At 40.8% G+C, this 17,414-nt stretch overlaps 3 protein-coding genes across 4 annotated transcripts in view; 2 read left to right on the top strand and 1 right to left on the bottom strand.

Moving 5' to 3' along the window:
- rttn (rotatin) overlaps positions 1 to 975 on the top strand; it is a 39,811-nt gene extending 38,836 nt beyond the window's left edge. The window contains exons 47-49 of the mRNA XM_030079408.1: positions 132 to 235; positions 583 to 652; positions 802 to 975. Of these exons, the coding sequence (XP_029935268.1) occupies positions 132 to 235; positions 583 to 652; positions 802 to 881 (254 nt within the window). The 3' untranslated portion in view covers positions 882 to 975. The remainder of the gene's footprint in view (positions 1 to 131; positions 236 to 582; positions 653 to 801) is intronic.
- A 143-nt stretch (positions 976 to 1,118) lies between these two features.
- Positions 1,119 to 8,874, top strand: cd226 (CD226 molecule). Of its 2 annotated transcripts, none has more exons than XM_030079410.1 (6): positions 1,119 to 1,654; positions 2,545 to 2,871; positions 3,884 to 4,261; positions 5,024 to 5,126; positions 5,906 to 5,960; positions 8,598 to 8,874. In XM_030079410.1, the coding sequence occupies exons 1-6, from the start codon at positions 1,588 to 1,590 to the stop codon at positions 8,622 to 8,624; spliced, it is 957 nt and encodes a 318-aa protein (XP_029935270.1). In that variant the 5' UTR covers positions 1,119 to 1,587; the 3' UTR covers positions 8,625 to 8,874. The 2 variants fall into 2 exon arrangements, with proteins under 2 accessions (XP_029935270.1, XP_029935269.1); XM_030079409.1 differs by having other exon boundaries at positions 7,344 to 8,874.
- A 542-nt stretch (positions 8,875 to 9,416) lies between these two features.
- Positions 9,417 to 17,414, bottom strand: part of dok6 (docking protein 6) — a 46,797-nt gene continuing 38,799 nt past the window's right edge. Inside the window, exon 8 of the mRNA XM_030079825.1 lies at positions 9,417 to 11,988. Coding sequence (XP_029935685.1) covers positions 11,834 to 11,988 — 155 coding nt within the window. The 3' untranslated portion in view covers positions 9,417 to 11,833. The remainder of the gene's footprint in view (positions 11,989 to 17,414) is intronic.

The raw sequence follows: 17,414 nt of genomic DNA, 5'->3' as shown, positions 1-17,414 counted from the left end.
TTGCACCAAAAACTGTAGATCATAGTATGATTTATTAGCACACACTGCTCCCCCACCCACCCACTAAATGATAGCTGTTTCATTATTGATGAGTACCTCACTTTCTGCATATCTTTTCTTTTTCTTCACAGCCGAGGCTATGAGGGTGTTGATGATCTGTTTAGAAAGTAAAGAGATAGAGACCCGCACCATGGGAGCGTCTGCACTTTGGGCCCTGCTCCACAACAATCAGAGGGTATACACACACACACACACACACACACACACACACACACACACACACACAAACACGCACACAGAGGCATGCACACAAGCACTAAAACTCCATGGTGTACATTTATTGGCTAATATTGGAGTTTATTGGCAATATATGTCAAATAAAGTCCCGGAGTGTCCTCATTCTATCTGGGCCTGTGCCTGTAAGACATGGATAAATCTATGTGAAAGTTTCATTATCCTCTCACATGCAGCTGGCCAATCTTTTTTCCTCCTATGCTATTATAAATAGAAACACTCAGTCCCCATGATTCTGGCTCATCAACACAACTCTTCTTAATCTGTCTTTGTAATTTCCCCTCATAGGCCAAGACCACTTTGAAGTGTCCCTCTGTTCAATTGAAACTCAAGGAGGCACACACCATTTCTAAAAGGGGTATGCATTCACTCACTTTGATGAAGGCACATCTGAATCTGTCCTGGCATCAAATCTCAGTGTAATTTTTCATGTGCTCCATTGTTTACGGTTTTATTGAACTAGTTTCTCTCTGCTGTGCCGTAATTTTTCCCCCTCTCAACTTGCAGATGCAGAGAAGAAGCAGGAGCCCATGAACGCCTACTTGTTGAAGTGCCTTGAAAACCTGACCCAGCTGTTGAATAGCTGATTGTATTGTTATATTATTTATATGGTTTTGTACTATTTTGTACAGATTAAATTTTAATTCATTGGGATATTAAAGTGCCAAGTGGCAGATGTTAGCTTGGGTCCCCTGTGGTTTCACTTCAGTGATACAAGATAGCGAATATTCTGTATATTGTAACCAAAAGTTGCACATACTACCGACACTCTAAATGTATTTTATTGTCAGCTGGAGGAGAAGAATAAATATGTCAGGAAGTTTGTCAGCAGTGGTTTTAACACAAAAATGTGTGGATGTAGTGATAAGAGCTTTGGTGTCAGACTGGTACACCACAACACAGCAAACCTGACTCGCACTAACTAACACAGTTAGTTTCCCTTTATAAGTAATGAAATTGTGAGTTAATAAGTTAATAAATAGTTAATATGTAGTTCCCAGAATTTCAAGACACCGAGGACAGTTTCTGTAGAATTTTAACAAACAAACAACCAAGAAAGTAACTTAAATTTGAAAACCACCATGCAGCACTATGCCATAAGCTTGCCACCCATTCCCAGCTCTGGTGATAAAGTGCCCCTCTGTGTGGAATGAGCTAACAGTGGGCTAGCATGAAGTGTGCCCTGGTAGCTCAAGTGTTTCTCTGCAGCCACAGAGCTAGCAGGAAGTGCAGCTTCGGTGCCTCTCCACTCATCTCATCAATGCAGCTTTCATTCTCCCTCAGTGGGGCAAGATGGAAGCTGTACAAAAGGACCACTGGTACTTCATGGTACTCCTTATCTTTCTCCCCTTTCTTAAAGGTACGGAACTGTTATTTTCATATTTTTAAAGTAATTCTTGTGTCATGGGAGGCAACTGATTTTATGACCAGACTTGTAATAATGAAAAGAGTAAATAGTTCATTTTCTTAACCTTCTCTGGGTTGTTGGTGTTGAAAGTGACACTGTGGAAACTGTTTTTTTTTTTTTTTTTTTTTTTTTCTCTCACGTTTATTTACAGCTATTTATGAAGTAACATCACTTTGCAATGTGTGATTCATTACCAGTGTGATTCTAAAACATTCCTACAGTTTCTGTTCTGGATAAGTGGAATGGGAAGAGAGAGGGAAAAGCTTGTTATTGTAAATGTTGCAACACTAAGACAACATTATCATTCTAAACCTGCCAGAGCTCTCCCAGGGGCATCACTGGACTTGAAATCCAGTTGTCATTCAGCTCGGATAAAAGGCTTTGAAAACTTGGAAGCTTGATCACCAGCTATTGTCAGCTATGTTGATGTGTACTGGCTCAAATTAGCCTAATTAACATTACCCAGGGGATAGCCTCACAGCGGTGAATGGCTGTGATAATCTTTAAGTAGAGCAGACTTAAGGGGGAAAACTGATGGGCTCTTTTATGCCACATTAAATAGGTATTTACATTACTTATGAGGAGTGATAAGTTTATTTACAATAAATATTATATCATGAAATGTATGATAACAGGTGCTTCTGTGGCCTCTGATTTCTAGAAATTTTAAAGTCTTGGTGATTTGGGTTTATCCGACATTTAAATGTATACATTTGCTATAGTTTTGTCTGAGCAATGACTATAATGACTATAATATTTATGTACTCATGGAAGAAGTCAGTTATTTCTGGGTATGTTCAGTCAAGATAAGTGAAGTGAACAGAGCAATATGCTTTGTCTAGTTACCATCCAACAGAGAGAGGCTACTGTCACTGTTCGTCTAGAGGAGGGGATGGTTCTTGGATGTTTGTGCCCCTGGGACGGCAACTTCAGCATGGTGTCCTGGACCAAGGTACCAGACAAGAATCCCATAGCCGTTTTCCACCCAGAATACGGAGTGGCCTTCTCTCACCTCTACCGGGAGAGGATCGAGTTCCTGAGGACCACGCCCATGGACGGCAGCATTACCATGAGGAACGTCACTCACCGGGACGTCGGCCTTTACCACTGCTCTGTTCAGACCTTCCCTCAAGGCTCCTGGAGCAGGAATATACGGATCGATGACTCAAGTAAAACACATGGCATTCACTCTGGCAGTCAGTCACTCTGCTGTCTGACTGATTGTTGATTTGTGTTTTTTTTTTTTTTTTTTTTTTTTCACTGAGACAATTCTGGAATTAAGCTTTTCTTTACAGTAGGGATGAGGGCTTCAAAACTCTGGGAATTTTCAAAGAAACTTTCCTTGGGAGTTAATGGGAATATATAGGAATGAAAGGGACTATATGGGAATAAAATGGAAATGTGCAAAATTGCAGGTTAACCGACAACAAGGAACTTAAATGTAGTTGAGAAAAATCTTGCAGTATAATCCTGGTTAAAACAACCAGATTGAATGCAAATTCAGTTGAATAGGGAATAAGTTTATTTTATTCAACATTCATGTTTTTTGGTTGATCAATAAAATAATCGATCTACTCTAAAGTTCCACTTGCAAATTAGTCAAAGTCAAAAATCATTTTTAAAATTTGCATTAGTTTGCACACATCTGCTTATGACAAAATAAAATGATCTAAATTCCCCCGCTTCCCATGGAAAGTTTCTGTAAATTTACTGGAAATTGCCCACCCCTTTGCAGCCCTTTGATTCAGTTTAATTCAGTTCAGTTGATGATTCAATCCAGGAATGATTTCTTTCTTTTTTGGAAGGAGTTGATTCGATATTGCAAACCATGAGTCATGTCAACAAGTTGATTTGGTACTTTGAGCTAAAATTTTTTACCATTGAATAAATTTACATTAATTTAAGACTTTCATGAAATGTGAAAACATACAGAAGGTATTACTGTAAGGTCACCCAACATTTGGCTGATTCAATTCAAAATATTTCATATTGATTCAGGCCGAAGTCGGTGATTCACTCTGTTTATCTTTTTGTAGATCAATGCACTTGAAATGCATCCTTAATTTTAACTGTTTGTAATTATTTTCCTCTCAGTTTGGCAATCATCCCAAATCAATAAGGGCCACCGCTCTTTTGTGAGGTGCATGACACACTATAGCCCTCTTTCCTCTACGTGTACAGATGAGCCATTGGAAAATGAAAACACCGAGACCCCCACCCCGGAGGTGATTGAGGCCGACACAGAGGTGGTAGCGAAGCGGAACGACAACCTTACCATCAGCTGTAACCACGAACACAATGGTACCGTTTACCAGGTTGTGGTGGAGAGGCTGCCTCACGGTCAGCCCTGGGACATCATAGGAATGTGCAAGGTGGTGGACGGGGGCCTGGTGGGCGAGGATTTCACCGAGAGGGGCAGGGTGAGCTGTGCCGACAGCCTGGATGTCAGTCTGCAGCTCACAGACGTGACGGAGGAAGATGGAGGCTTCTACCGCTGTCACTTCAGCACCGACGCTGGAGTGCAGACCACAACTGTGCTGCTCACCGTACCCAGCCCAGGTGAAAGGACAGCGCACACACATCACTCACACTCACTCAGGAAAAACCTGGAAAGAATCAGTGCATTTGAAAATACAATTTCCAGGCCTGTCTAGGAAAAGTTGTGGAAAATCATTATTCTGTAAAGTCTAAAAGTCTGACTAAAGCAGCACATCAACTCCTGAAGACTGATTTTGCGAGTAAATACCACTTTCCCTCTTTTTTTTTTTTTTTTTTCTTAATTCCAAAGTATATCTAGGTGTGTCTGTTACTCATTTGTTCTAGACAGACTTCTATACAGGACTTGAAATATATAGTGTTAAAGCATAACTTCTCAATGGCAACTCAAAAAATATTTTCTTTTGGTCATGGAAATTGAGGCAAAAATTGATGATGAAGTTATGGAAAAGTCACTGAAAACCACCACCAAAAAAAAAAAAAAAAAAAAAACTGTATTAAGCCATTGTCGTTTGTCAGGATGTGACGTGTGTACCCAAACTTACACCTGCTGATACCACAAACAACTCCCACTACATCCCCTCAGCATGCCTGTAAACTAAGTTTGAAGTGTGAACAGTGATTAGTGCATGTTTTAATGTGTGTTGTGGCTATAACAATCACAAGGATCTGAAATTAGAAGTTTCAAAGGTGTGAATGACCACAATGATCCTTCCTGATAAAGCCCTACTATTTTGTTTCTAATTTGACTAGGTTTTTTTTTTTTTGCTCTGTGTCTGTTGTGGTTCTGTGTTCTTTTAGCTTTCTCTCTCATTTCATCTCCAGGTGAATTCAGCCTGTCTGTGTACATGATGTATATTTACACTGGGGCTGGACTTGCTGGGCTCACTCTGCTCATTGTCATCCTCATTCTGGCAGTGCGGCTTGGGTAAGATCTTATAGTGCATTTTCATACAGCTTTAACAAATATGAAGTGTAAGTAATATCCACTGTGAAGTAGACAAGCTGCTGGTGAACGACAGGGTGTGTTCCCAGAACGACCTGAGTCATCTGTGACACCCTGTGACCAGGGTTCGACCAATGTGGGTTTTTTCAAAGACGGATACTGATTCCGTTTTTAACTGAAGCTGCTGATAGCCAATATTTTGTGCCTATATTCAGTATCTTTAAAGTTGAAAATGACCATGCAAAAGTTAAACAAGAAAACTATTACCACAGTTATTGACCTTTTTGAATAAACAATGAACAAGAGAACATTGTAGATGCAACATAAAAACATAAGAGAAATTCTTTCTTATTCATCTAAAATAATAGAAGAGCTATAGAATGTCCACTTTCATAAGGGAAAGAGAAAACATGATACACCAATATCTGATATTCAAGAAAAGCAGATATTGGCCCTCGTCCTTTTGATGACATATGCCATCATGATATGACATAGTTCCAGACGCCTTAAATCACTATTTACAAATTTTGTTGAAAAGGGGGATTTTAGGGGTTAGTTTATTGTTGAGCATTTTCATTCACAGTGTCACGTGAGGAAGTTAATACCATCTTGCACCAATAAAGCATTTGGATTATGAGATATGTTAACCTCCTGACTCTTCCGCAGTGCACTAATAATAAATCCAATGTTGCCTCCAGATTCAATACACCCCTAATAATATGTTAATGGATGTTTCTTCTTCTGCTTAATAATCACAACAGGAAGAAGAACAGGAGAGAGGAGTACCGAGTCAAACTGCATCCATCTCAGAGACAGGTAAGCCCTCTATTATTCATTGTGTCTGCTTTTGTGTATTCCACAGCAGACACCTCGCCATCTTTTCAAACATGCATATAATTAAAATATCATTACACTTTACTATTAATCTCTTATTCGATACATCACATCCCATTATCACGTCCCCTGATGCATTAATTTTTGCTTGCCTATCTGACTAATGCTATTCTTTGTAGTAACTGATAATGTAGTGGCTGCTCGATAATGTAATTGCTTGTCAAAATGTGATAAAAATGTCCCACTAAATAGGTTGAAAATGTAATAAAACCTGTTAAATAAATTTCTGGATCACATTAGTGCAGTAAACATTATGGTGGGCCCACTGGGAAGCGGGGACTTAACGGGGTTTGTCACCGTGTCGGTCAGTCAGTCAGGCAGCAGTTATAGCCAGAGCGGCATATCTCAAATTCTGCATGGTGTTATTGCCATGAAATTTCTTGACAGTATTCACGCTGGTGACCCCATGACCTTCCCTCTAGTGCCACCTGCCCGAGCCACAGTCTGGGCCCCATATCATAGCAAAATTAAATGGCTAGAGCCATGGAGCCAAGTCCTGGGGTGGAGGGGTATGCTGGGGGTGTGAAGTTGGGTTAAAGTGGTCCGAAGTCGATAGGGCCTTGGGAAGTCCGCAAGGGCAAGTGAGGCCAAAGAGTGGCATCCCTCCAGAGAAGCTAGAGCTCAGCCATGCAGCAGGAAGTGTGGAAATAACTGCAGCAGGAAGTGTGCAAATAACTGCAGCAGTAGGAGTAAAACCAGATGAAATAGTAGCTCTACTAATAGAGTCATAACAGATGTAGTGGTAAGAACAGTATTATTGCTAGGAATACAGTTGTAGTTATAACATATAATAATAGTAATAGTTACATTGTATAATAATAGTATATAATAGTTTACATAGTCTAATAGTGGTAATAGCAGCAGTACTAGTGGTTTAAGCTGGTGTAATTAATTATAAATACAGTAAGGTTGTTATATTGATAGTAACAGCAGAAATGGTGGTCAGTACCTCTGTGTACCTCCACTCTTGTTTCATAAGGGGTCCAATATAATATTTTCAACTGATGATACAGACTGATAATGTATTTACTCACAAGGATAAGAATGTGATAACTTTGGTATTGATAGAAATACCATATATTACACCCATTATGAAACAGTAATCACCAGTTAATATAACAATGTGATATTTTTAATATTATTTGAGCATGTATTACATTAACATGTTTTCTTATGCTTTCAACTCATTTAGAGGGACTTTTATTACCTTTTGACACGGTGCTTTATTATCCGTCAGCTGTTCCGCTAGTTTCCACACTCCTTAACATAACATTGCCAACATTAACATTTATAACATCCCCACAGCCCAACTACTATGAGAACATCCCCATGCATGGCAGAATGGGAAAGAAGCCCAAGCACAGGAGAGATTGCCCAGTTTATGCCAACCTCCAGGTTGTACAATCGCACAAGACCAAGAGAGTGTCGGCTTTATGATATATGCATACACATAAATGTGATATATGAGATGATGTGATTGTGTGAGCTTTGTCAAGTTGTCATCGTGCCTTCGGCTTTTAAGAGGCAGGGCGGAGGAATGAGCCTGTGAGTAAAAACAGACTTGTTATATTCACAAGCACCCAAGGCTGTTTTTCCATATGCTTTCTCATAAGGTTTTTTTTTTTTTTTTTTAAGCTCACTTATTTAACAGGGTTGAATATTTTGTCAATAAGCTACAGTGATCCAGTGGTTTACCATTCCGACAATGATTAGTGTTTATACAGTGGTTTGTCATGCTGAGTTACACACTCACCTGCATGCTATTGTAACTGTAACAGATGATAATTTTCTCCACCTTCCACTCTGGATAATGTGGTTCACTCACAGGGTAGAACTTCTATACATGTTAGAGGCATGGGAGGTTTGTTTGGATCCAGCCCTGCTCCCACTAATCAAATGTAACATGTACTGTATAATTACCGTCGAGCAACGTTTGTTTGGGCAAAACAATGCACAGAAAATTACCATCACAATAACCCTCGTACGGAAAAGCAGACAAAAGGCGGTATAATCATTCCTTTCACTTTCATAACTCCCATGTAAAACCATTGACAAAAGCCTGTATAATTGCCCTCCTTTTACTTTCATCCCCCCTGGTTTCCATTCAAAGCTTGACAATGGTGTCTAATCATCTGACAAAGAAGAAAAGCAGTCACTCAGCACTGTACCATCACTCGAGACTGTTGCATTCCCTAAGGTTTCTCTGTCTAGGATGGCTGCATTGTAGTTACAGCAAGCTCTTGTGAAAGCTGAACTCTAATTAGCTAATCCTGCGCTCTAGTTTCGAGCTCCTCATGGTTAGTGTATCTGATGAATGTGTGGACTTGGTTTTTTTTCCCTCGCTATGCTTTGCACAATTCATTTCTGTTCAAAACTATTTAAAACGGGTAATAGGCCAAAGCCACTTTTATCATAAGCAGTGACAAGTTTACCAAATTCATATTTAATTATCTTCACACAGTGGCTTGAGCTAACTTCCGTATATGCAACTGTAATATAATTTAATATTGTAGTATTATAGCAGTGCTACTCTGTAATCTAATTAATTTATCTCCATAGAAATGGAGGCAGTGGCACAGGGAGTAATGGCTCCTCTGCTAGAAGACAACACAAATGTGGACGAAGAGTAAAAATGGAATAAAAAGGGACAATGTAGTTTGGAATCACGGGTTTTTGCCTTCATCCATTTGTCGTCTTGTTTCCGGCCATACAGTAGGAGCTGAAAATATTGTGTTTGAGTGTTTTACTTCTGATACTGTGTGTGACCAGAAATACTGATACCGATGTGTGACTGTTAATGACCCTATGTGGTAAAAAAATAAATAAATAAAACACAGTGTCATAGCCACTACCTCATTACTTTATGGACATTGATTTCTTGGGGGTGGGAGGGAGTTGCTGTGGGAAGAGAATCAGCTTTCAGATGATGAACAGCAGATTGAAAAACAAACAAACAAACAAAACAAAATCTAATCAAGGAAAGGGAAAAGATGTGTTGGATATGAGACGGTACTTTATGGAACCCTATACATGCCAAATGAAAAAAAAAAAAGGCAAAATTGTAATATTTTTTCCCTTCACAATTGTTACTGACAATTTAAACTTTATAGCTCAGAATTATGGCTTTGTTACTCACAACTGTGACTTAACATGATGATTCTGAGTAAAGTCACAATCCTGAGACAGGGAGAGATGCTGTAATAATAATAAAAAAAAAACATTTGAGTTATGAAGTCACAAATGTAGAATTCTCAGATATAGTCAGAGTTTCAAGATATAAAAACACAATTGTGAGAAAATAACTCAGATTTTGGCCTGAATTCTTGACTGTGCTGGTAAAATTCCTCTGTTGTATGAGATGACAAGAAAAGCTGCCGATGCTGTGATAGAACATTCAATTTATTATCTTTTCTCATCAAAAACATTACATATGTACATTTAGTTAGTGAAAACTGTAATCCTACACTCAACGTGTTGAAAGTGCTATTAACATTAACATCATGACAGAAACAGAACACAAAAACGTGGCAGACACAGAAACACAACCGTATCGTAACAAGACCAGAAACGCTGAGTGATAGTAAGTGCATACCTACGTCATATTTAAACAACCATGACCTGAACACAAAGCGAGAGAACACAAATGACAAACACTGTCAGCTAGGACGTCCTGCAGTCATCTCAGTAGTACAGCACTAATGCTCCAGGTGTAATCAAACTATTTTACATTTCTAAACCACATGTAAGCTATGTGTTAAGACTCGAGACAAATAGGGCAGAAATATGGTCAGAAATGACAACTTTCATTCTGCTGTCACAGATAAGATGTGGTATCTAATCCAGACTGGCAACCTTTTGTGGAAGGACACTTTCTTTGTTGAGTAAATCAAACTTAAGGTTCATTTCACTCAAATATAAATGTGTAAACTAAACAAGTGACAAACAGCAAAACTTATCTTTAACACAAAGCATGAGTGGTTTTACTTATCTCCAGTTTTACAAGAATCTAGTATCTATTTCCAAACTTCAACCCAAGACAAAACATAAACAACAACAACAACAAAAAATTAACATTTTAAAGGAAGTGACCGAGTACGACACTGAAGGACTGGTTAACTGTTTGCTACCTCACACTGATTGTCTTTAGAGTCCTTTTTGACTTCAGTGTTGCTGCAGTTTCTGGACTTGAAAGGTTCATGCCTTTCTTTCGCACGCGAAAGGCAGATGTCAAGGAGTGACCTCAGGAAGAGCGAGACTACCTTCACCAGAAACGTCTGGAAAGATTTCAGCAAGCCCTGAAAGCGCCTAACAACAAACGCCGACAGGAAACAAAACGTCTACAGGTCATCCTCCACGCTTCTTAAAAGTCAATGGTGAGCGTTGCAAAGAATTCCAGGTACTACAAGACCCGGGTCTACGTCTTAAGATCAACTGAAGGATTTTTTTGAAGGTACAGATGAATCTTGTGTTCACAATGGTAAACTCAGGGCCCAAAGACGATGCTTTGGTTAGGGCTCACACTCTGCGGTCCGTGTCAGAAGGCACTTCTTACTCTAGGAGGACCGTGCTGGAGAGGAGACGTTATTGTCACGCTGCTATTTTGGAGACAACATCCTCTCCTAGGCTTGGCCTTCTAGTTCATACTGTAGCTAGTGGATGTGAAGTGAGGTCTCGTAAGGTATCCGGCTATTTCAGAAAACAACAGAAGGGGACGAAAGGCAAGCTGATTGGGTCAGAAATCAACATGTGATGGACCTCCGACATATGTTTAGTGTTGATACTTGATGAATCAATTTGCCTGTTTCTGTGTATTTTACTGAGCATAAAATTATCTGTCTAACTGCAATATACTCGTACTAATATTTTCAGGATATGAATCTTGAACGAATGTAATAATCCAGATGGGTAAAAATGAACTTTTTACTCCCTTTGCAGAGCCAGGGAGCATCAGCAGTCCCATCAAGCCTCACTCAGTTCACAAACATCTCACTCCTCTCCTTTAATGAACAGCCTGTTGGATACTGTATGTGAGGCTGGAGAGCAACAACAAACCTATTATATCAGTCCGCTCTGCCCGAGTAATGTAAGGCCAGTGGTAGTTTGAAGAGGAGGGTGTGAGAAGGTTGCATTCCATCATTTTTCATTTGACAAGCCTATTGCTATATCCTTGACGAACATTTCTGAATGCCGTTTCCTCTGCTGGTTATAGTGATTAATGTGTTTTGCTGATTCACTGTTGCCATCAAACTCTATTGTTTTTGTGTAAGGCTTTCATCAATTTCACATTCTTGCGAGAGAGCGCAATGTAAGTGTGGGAGGCATTATGTGTCAAAAAATAGTGTTATGCTGAGACTCGCCATTGTTGGAATGAGCCTGATGTGATATTGTCAGTTTTGGGACACTTTAATGTTGTTTCACTGTGGACCTTTTCACCTTTAACTTTTTGTAAGGTTTAGTGCAGTGATTCAAAATAAAAATAATAATAATAATAATAATAATAATAAAAACAGGGCTATGCTGACTTTCAGAGCATGATGATAACATAAAACATGTTCCTGCTGGAAACTACACTAAAGGATTTTTGGTGCAATCTTTTAGGCTACCGCTGTTGTCACACAACAGGTACAAAAAAGTATATCATCCTTTCATGAGATTATATGTACCACTTGCCCTACAGTTGACACTATTGTTACATATTGACCTGAAATGGTATTGTACACATGTCGCTTTACATATTTCTACAGCCTCTCTAAAATAGTGGGTTAAGTGTCCAGTTTTTGGTAGGGCATTGCTTGTCATTGAAGGGGTCTTGGGCTGCAACTGGATTCATAGCCAGTAGAGGGTGATAGCGCCTCTTCCTGGTGCTGGGTCTCCTCGTCGGCATGCTCATCAGACAGGAAGCTGTGGAACGTCTGCGCTCGAGGGATGAGAGTCATCGTCAGGCTGGTTCCTGGAGAGGAGAGGAGAGAAGAGACCGGACTGAGGATCAAAGGGTCACCTCTGTTTCAGGCCAACAGCAGAAGGTTTTGTTGGTCCAACACATACAGAAGGGTAAAGGATACATGATGTAGGGAAGGTTTTTTTTTTTTTTTTTTTTCTCTCTCTCTAAAGTTATCATCATAAAAGTATTGTCTTGTAATGGTAAAAAGTGAAATAAGTTGGTTTGAACTTTTTTCAGTCAAGTGAAACTAAACTAAAATGAGTCATATTTTGTGAGGGAATGTACCACTGTTGCTAAGCTACTGTCTATGCTGACATATTTACATATAATTGAAGAATGTAAGAATAGCCATGTTTATAATAATAATAATAATAATAATAAGCCAGGCTTAGTTTAAACTTCTTTCAAAGACCTCTGATGCAGGTTGTTGGTAGATAAGACCTGAGAAACAAACTTTAACCAGGCAACAGGGAACAGGGAGCTCAGCCAGCTCTGTGGTGATTGGAAACAAACTTTTCACCTTGGACAAAAATCATTTTACGTCAGAGGAGAGGCCAGTGCCTTATCTTGGATTGTCTGCTGTCCTTCTCTCTGTTGCTCTCTCTCCCTCTCTCTCTGTCTCCCTCTCCACCTTAATTTAAATTAATCGGCCCAATTTGTTCGGCAGTTCATATTGGTTAACTGCAGTGAGAGGGAGTAATGGATACTTGTGGGTGGAGGGCCGTTCTGAGCAACTGTGAGACTATTAATAATATATTACAACGCTGTTTGGAGATGTGCACACTGAGGTGAGACGAGGATACAGTGGTTGGCAGGCTGCTGATTGTGCACGGAACAAGGAGGAAGTGGCCACTGATCAATATTATAGGAGGTGCAAAACCTTACACGACGCTGTAATCAACTCTAACCCCCACCGCCTCCACGCATGAGGCTCACACCTACTGGCCGGGAGAAGTTGAACATCAATACATGTGAGTTTTCAGATCCACTCCACGCAAGAGCTCAACTGAAGTTTGATTAACAAATCAAAATTTGTCTTTTCTATTGGTTTCAATTTATTTGGAGTTAAGGGCCACACCGATGAGATTGACTGTGCCGTTTTCTCATTTGCTCTTGGTGCTAAAGTGCTGATCAGCAATCATGGGTTTCAGTTATGCAAATAATGTACATAGCTAATCATCTAATCTACACTATATTGACAGAAGCATTGAACCACCTTCACATTACAGCTACGGGAGCTTTTATGACATCCCGTTCTAAATCCATAGGCATTAATATGGAGTCCTCCCCACTCTTTTGGGAAGGCTTTCTACAAGATTTCGGAGTGTGTCTGGGGGAATTTTTGTCCGTTCATCCAGAAGAGCATTTGTGAGGTCAGACACTGATGTTGGATGGGGTTAAGGTCAGGACCCTGTGTGGGCCAGTCAAGTTCTTCCACACCAACTCATCCGGCCATGCCTTTATGGACTTTGCTTTGTGTACTGCGGCACAGTCATGCTGGAACAGAAAAGGGCCTTCCCCAAACTGGTCCCACAAAGTTGGAAGCAGAGAATTGTCCAAAATGTCTTGATGAGCTGAAGCATTAAGATTTCCCTTCACTGGAACTAAGGAGCCGAGGCCAAAGCCAGAAAAACAAGCCCATAGCATTATCCCTCCTCCACTAAAGTTTACAGTCGGCACAATGCAGCCGGGCAGGGATCGTCCCCCTGGCTTAGGCTTAGGCTTAGAGTTAGGGTTAGGGTTAGGCGTGAGTGGTCACTCCACAAAACACATTTCCACCGCTCCAGAGTCCAGTGGCAGCGTGATTTACACCGCTCTATCCGACACTTGGCATGGTGCTTGGTGATGTAAGGCTTGCATGTGGCTGCTCAGCCATGGAAACCCATGCCGTGAAGCTCCCGGCACACAGTTTTTGTGCTGATGTTGATGCCAGAGGAGGTTTGGAGCTCTGCAGGTATTGAGTCAGCGGAGCGTCGGCCACTTTTATGCACTATGTGCCTCAGCGCTCTGCAGCCCCGCTCTGTAACTTTATGTGGTCTGCCATTTGGTAGCCAAGTTGCAGTGGTCCCTAAATGCTTCCACTTTGCAATAATATGACTTACGGTTGGTCGTGGAATATCTAGACGGGAAGAATTTCACAAACTGACTTGTTGCATCACTATTACATCACTATTACAGTGCCATGCTTGAATTCAGTGAGCTCTTTAGAACGAGCCATTCTTTCACAAATATTTGTAAAGGCAGACTGCATGGCTTGGTGCTTGATTTTATACACCTGTGGCACTGGGACTGAATGAAACACCTGAATTCAATGATTAAGAGGTGTGGCCCCATACTTTTGTCCATATAGTGTATCTAATAATAAATGCACTTTCTTTTGTGTGTGGGGTCAGGTTGCTCAAGAAAAAGTAGTGACAGGCCATCTCCAGTCCCCCATGAGCATCTTTTATGTATGAGTGCTGTAATGTAGACCTGGACAAGTCTAGGTTGGTGTTGGCTACCTGACTGTTTCTCTGACTCACACACACACACACACACACACACACACACACACACACACACACACAGTGAGTGTGGAGCCAGCAGCACCAGTCATGATGCCACCAAAGGGAATGGGGCACAGACCGTGAGTTGCACTGCCAACTCGCCACTACATGGAATATTAAACATAACCCAGTGAGTTTGGCAATCACTCTCAATGGGAGTGTGTGTGTGTGTGTGTGTGTGTGTGTGTGTGTGTGTGTGTGTGTGTGTGTGTGTGTGTGCATAAGTCAAAGAAAAGAATATAGAGTGTGTGTAGAGAGAAATGCCGCACAAGTAAAGAAGTAGCATTTTGTGTGTGTTAAAGAGACAGCTGGTAGGAGGATGGATAGAGGGGCCAGTGTGGGTGGGAGGATGAGGAGACCAAAACAGTACCAACTATAACAGGTGAGTCTCTCTCACACACACACAAACACACACACACACACACATCTTTGTCCACTATATCCTTTGCTTTCTGCCACTCCCTGAAATAAAGAAAAACGAGATAAGGCTCAAGCTTAAGATTTTTAAATGAATCCCCAGCTCAGTGCACTCACTGCTGTCCATGCTCCAGAAAAAACAGTGAAACCGCTGAGATTGTGCAGGTTAGAAAAGGGGACACTCTCTCCCCCCCCTTCCCCCTCCTCTTTGTGCTTAATAGATTGCTGAAACAACTGGTGCGCAACCAGGCATATCCTTTTCACATCTTTGCCAAGACAATCCCTCTCCTCAACCTAGGCCAATTTGGGCTGGAAACAGAGGCTGGGAGCTCAGCACAGACAGAGACAGCCAAGCAGATCTCATCATCTCCTCGGCCATACACAGCAGTGTTTGTTGTGTGACGCCAGCCCCCTGACAAGAGCCACGCTTTAGATGGGAGACCCCCGACCCGCGCTGGACCGTGGAACAGAACGCAGCACAAACATGCACTCGATTCACGCAGTCACACATAAATGCAAACACACACACACACACAGAAGATGGTGTCAGCATCCCTCCTCCTCTACTCTCCCTATGAGAGGCAGACAGTGATTTGTCAGTGCCTTGTCATTACCAGGGAAGGTCATGTCATCCTATCTGGCCTGGGGTGGCAGCTGCTGGGCTGGAGCAGAGGAAAGACAGGCAGGCAGGGCACTCACGCTAACACACACACACACACACACACACTGACAAATACAATGGAGACTCATTCTCATACACATAGACAAGCAGCTATTCATGTGCATGCATGTATCTGGATCCAGACAAACTTGCGTGTGCACACGAGTACACACATATGCGCGGTTGTCGACACCTCCACAAAGTGATAACCCAGATGGCCTGCGAGTAGCACCTGTAACTGGAGAACGAGAGGGGCCGCCTGCACCACAAGGCCCAGTTTATGCACCAGTGCTGACATCTCGCTCCAAACTACGTCAGCCGAAAGAGCGAGGCAGATCTACTCCTGGATAGAAAGAAGATCAGGCCGACCCACCCAAATGATTGAGTCAATTAATTTCAACTTAGGTTTGAATAATGTATGTCTGTGATTGAGGTTAAAAACTTTCCTTGGTAATTCCGCCAGAAAGAGACCAAAACAATTGAACTCAATTTTACCTGGCTTTTATGAATTTTTCATGGGATTCAGTTTTTTGCATACACTATATTCCTTGTCACCTGTTGCAGATAAGATAGCGTTATCATCCCATTCTCCTATCATCTTGTCCCTGTGCCTTTGATACTGGCTCCCTCTCTGTAAAATCCCCTCGTATCGCTCCCAGCCGATCAAACTAAGAACAGCGCTCCATTCCATTAGAATTGCTAATGCTACAGCACTAAACTGTGGAGCACGATGAAATGAGAGAGGGGAAGTGAGAGAGAAAGAGAGAGAGTGCGTGAAATGGCACAAAATTATATAAAAATGGGTCCGCAAAAATACAGGCATTCTTGTCCTTTTCCATTCCAATATTAGAGTTGGTAATTGAACCATTTCCGACAGGCGTGGCGGCTTGCTTTTTCAACTTTAAAACTTTAAAGTGCACTTATTTCTATGCATCAGCAAACTCTGAGAACACAGCAGTTTCAGTGAAATGCAAAAGAGTGCATACCATTAGGAAACTGGAGGTGGCAGGCAATAGAATAAAGAGCACGGATGCATTGTCTTAGCACATAGTTTCTGGAGATCAAAACATCTATCTTAAGTTTTACTTTTAACGGTGCATTCTGACAACGGGATGAATTCTGATTAAATACAGAAGATCATAAAAGCTAAGTGCCTGGTTACTTATGAAGATGTTACTTCACATTGTTTATACATAACATCCCTGGGTTTCTTTAATGCTAGATACATTTGTCATTAATTATTTTGTACAAACCCAACATCTCAAATTCTAACGCGCATGTCTGCTACAAGGTTTCTGAGGAATTTCTGCATTCTGTAATTTTTTTAAATTTTATTTTTAGTTTTATTTTTCTTTATTTATTTTTCTTTACCTTTTCTTTATCCCCCTTGCCCCCTTCCCTTCAAGAGGTCCTTTTGTCCTCTTGCCAGGCCGTCATTGTAAATAAGAATGTGTTCTTAATTGACCTGCCTGGTTAAATAAAGGTTAAATGAAATAAAATAAATAAATATATTGGATTGCTGAATGTTATTGTGAACATGTATATCCAGATTAAGTCCTGCATTTTGGTTAAAGGAGCCAAATCTGAGTTTTTTTTGTCAGCTTGCCTGGGGTCAGGCAGGGTGAAAACCTACCACCATTATTATCTGCATTATTTATAAATGATCTTGAGGAATATTTGGTACAAAATAGATGCAAGCTGGCAAGATGCTGTGACTCTATAATAGATAATATTAAACTCATGATATTAATGTACGCGTTCGTTATGGCTACAACAAAAGAGGGACTTCAAAGTGATTGACTGCTTTCTTT

Source organism: Myripristis murdjan, chromosome 20 (genome assembly GCF_902150065.1).
Source record: "Myripristis murdjan chromosome 20, fMyrMur1.1, whole genome shotgun sequence".
Lineage (NCBI taxonomy): Eukaryota > Metazoa > Chordata > Actinopteri > Holocentriformes > Holocentridae > Myripristis > Myripristis murdjan.
Note: the sequence above shows the minus strand (reverse complement) of the source record. Positions and strands in the feature narration are given on the sequence as shown.

Excerpts from the sequence above, each read along its gene's own strand:
- cd226 (XM_030079409.1), top strand. The coding sequence starts at position 1,588 with ATGGAAGCTGTACAAAAGGACCACTGGTACTTCATGGTACTCCTTATC. Across the intron at positions 1,655-2,544 it reads CTTTCTCCCCTTTCTTAAAG|TTACCATCCAACAGAGAGAG; the intron begins GTACGGAACTGT and ends TGCTTTGTCTAG. Across the intron at positions 2,872-3,883 it reads TATACGGATCGATGACTCAA|ATGAGCCATTGGAAAATGAA; the intron begins GTAAAACACATG and ends CTACGTGTACAG.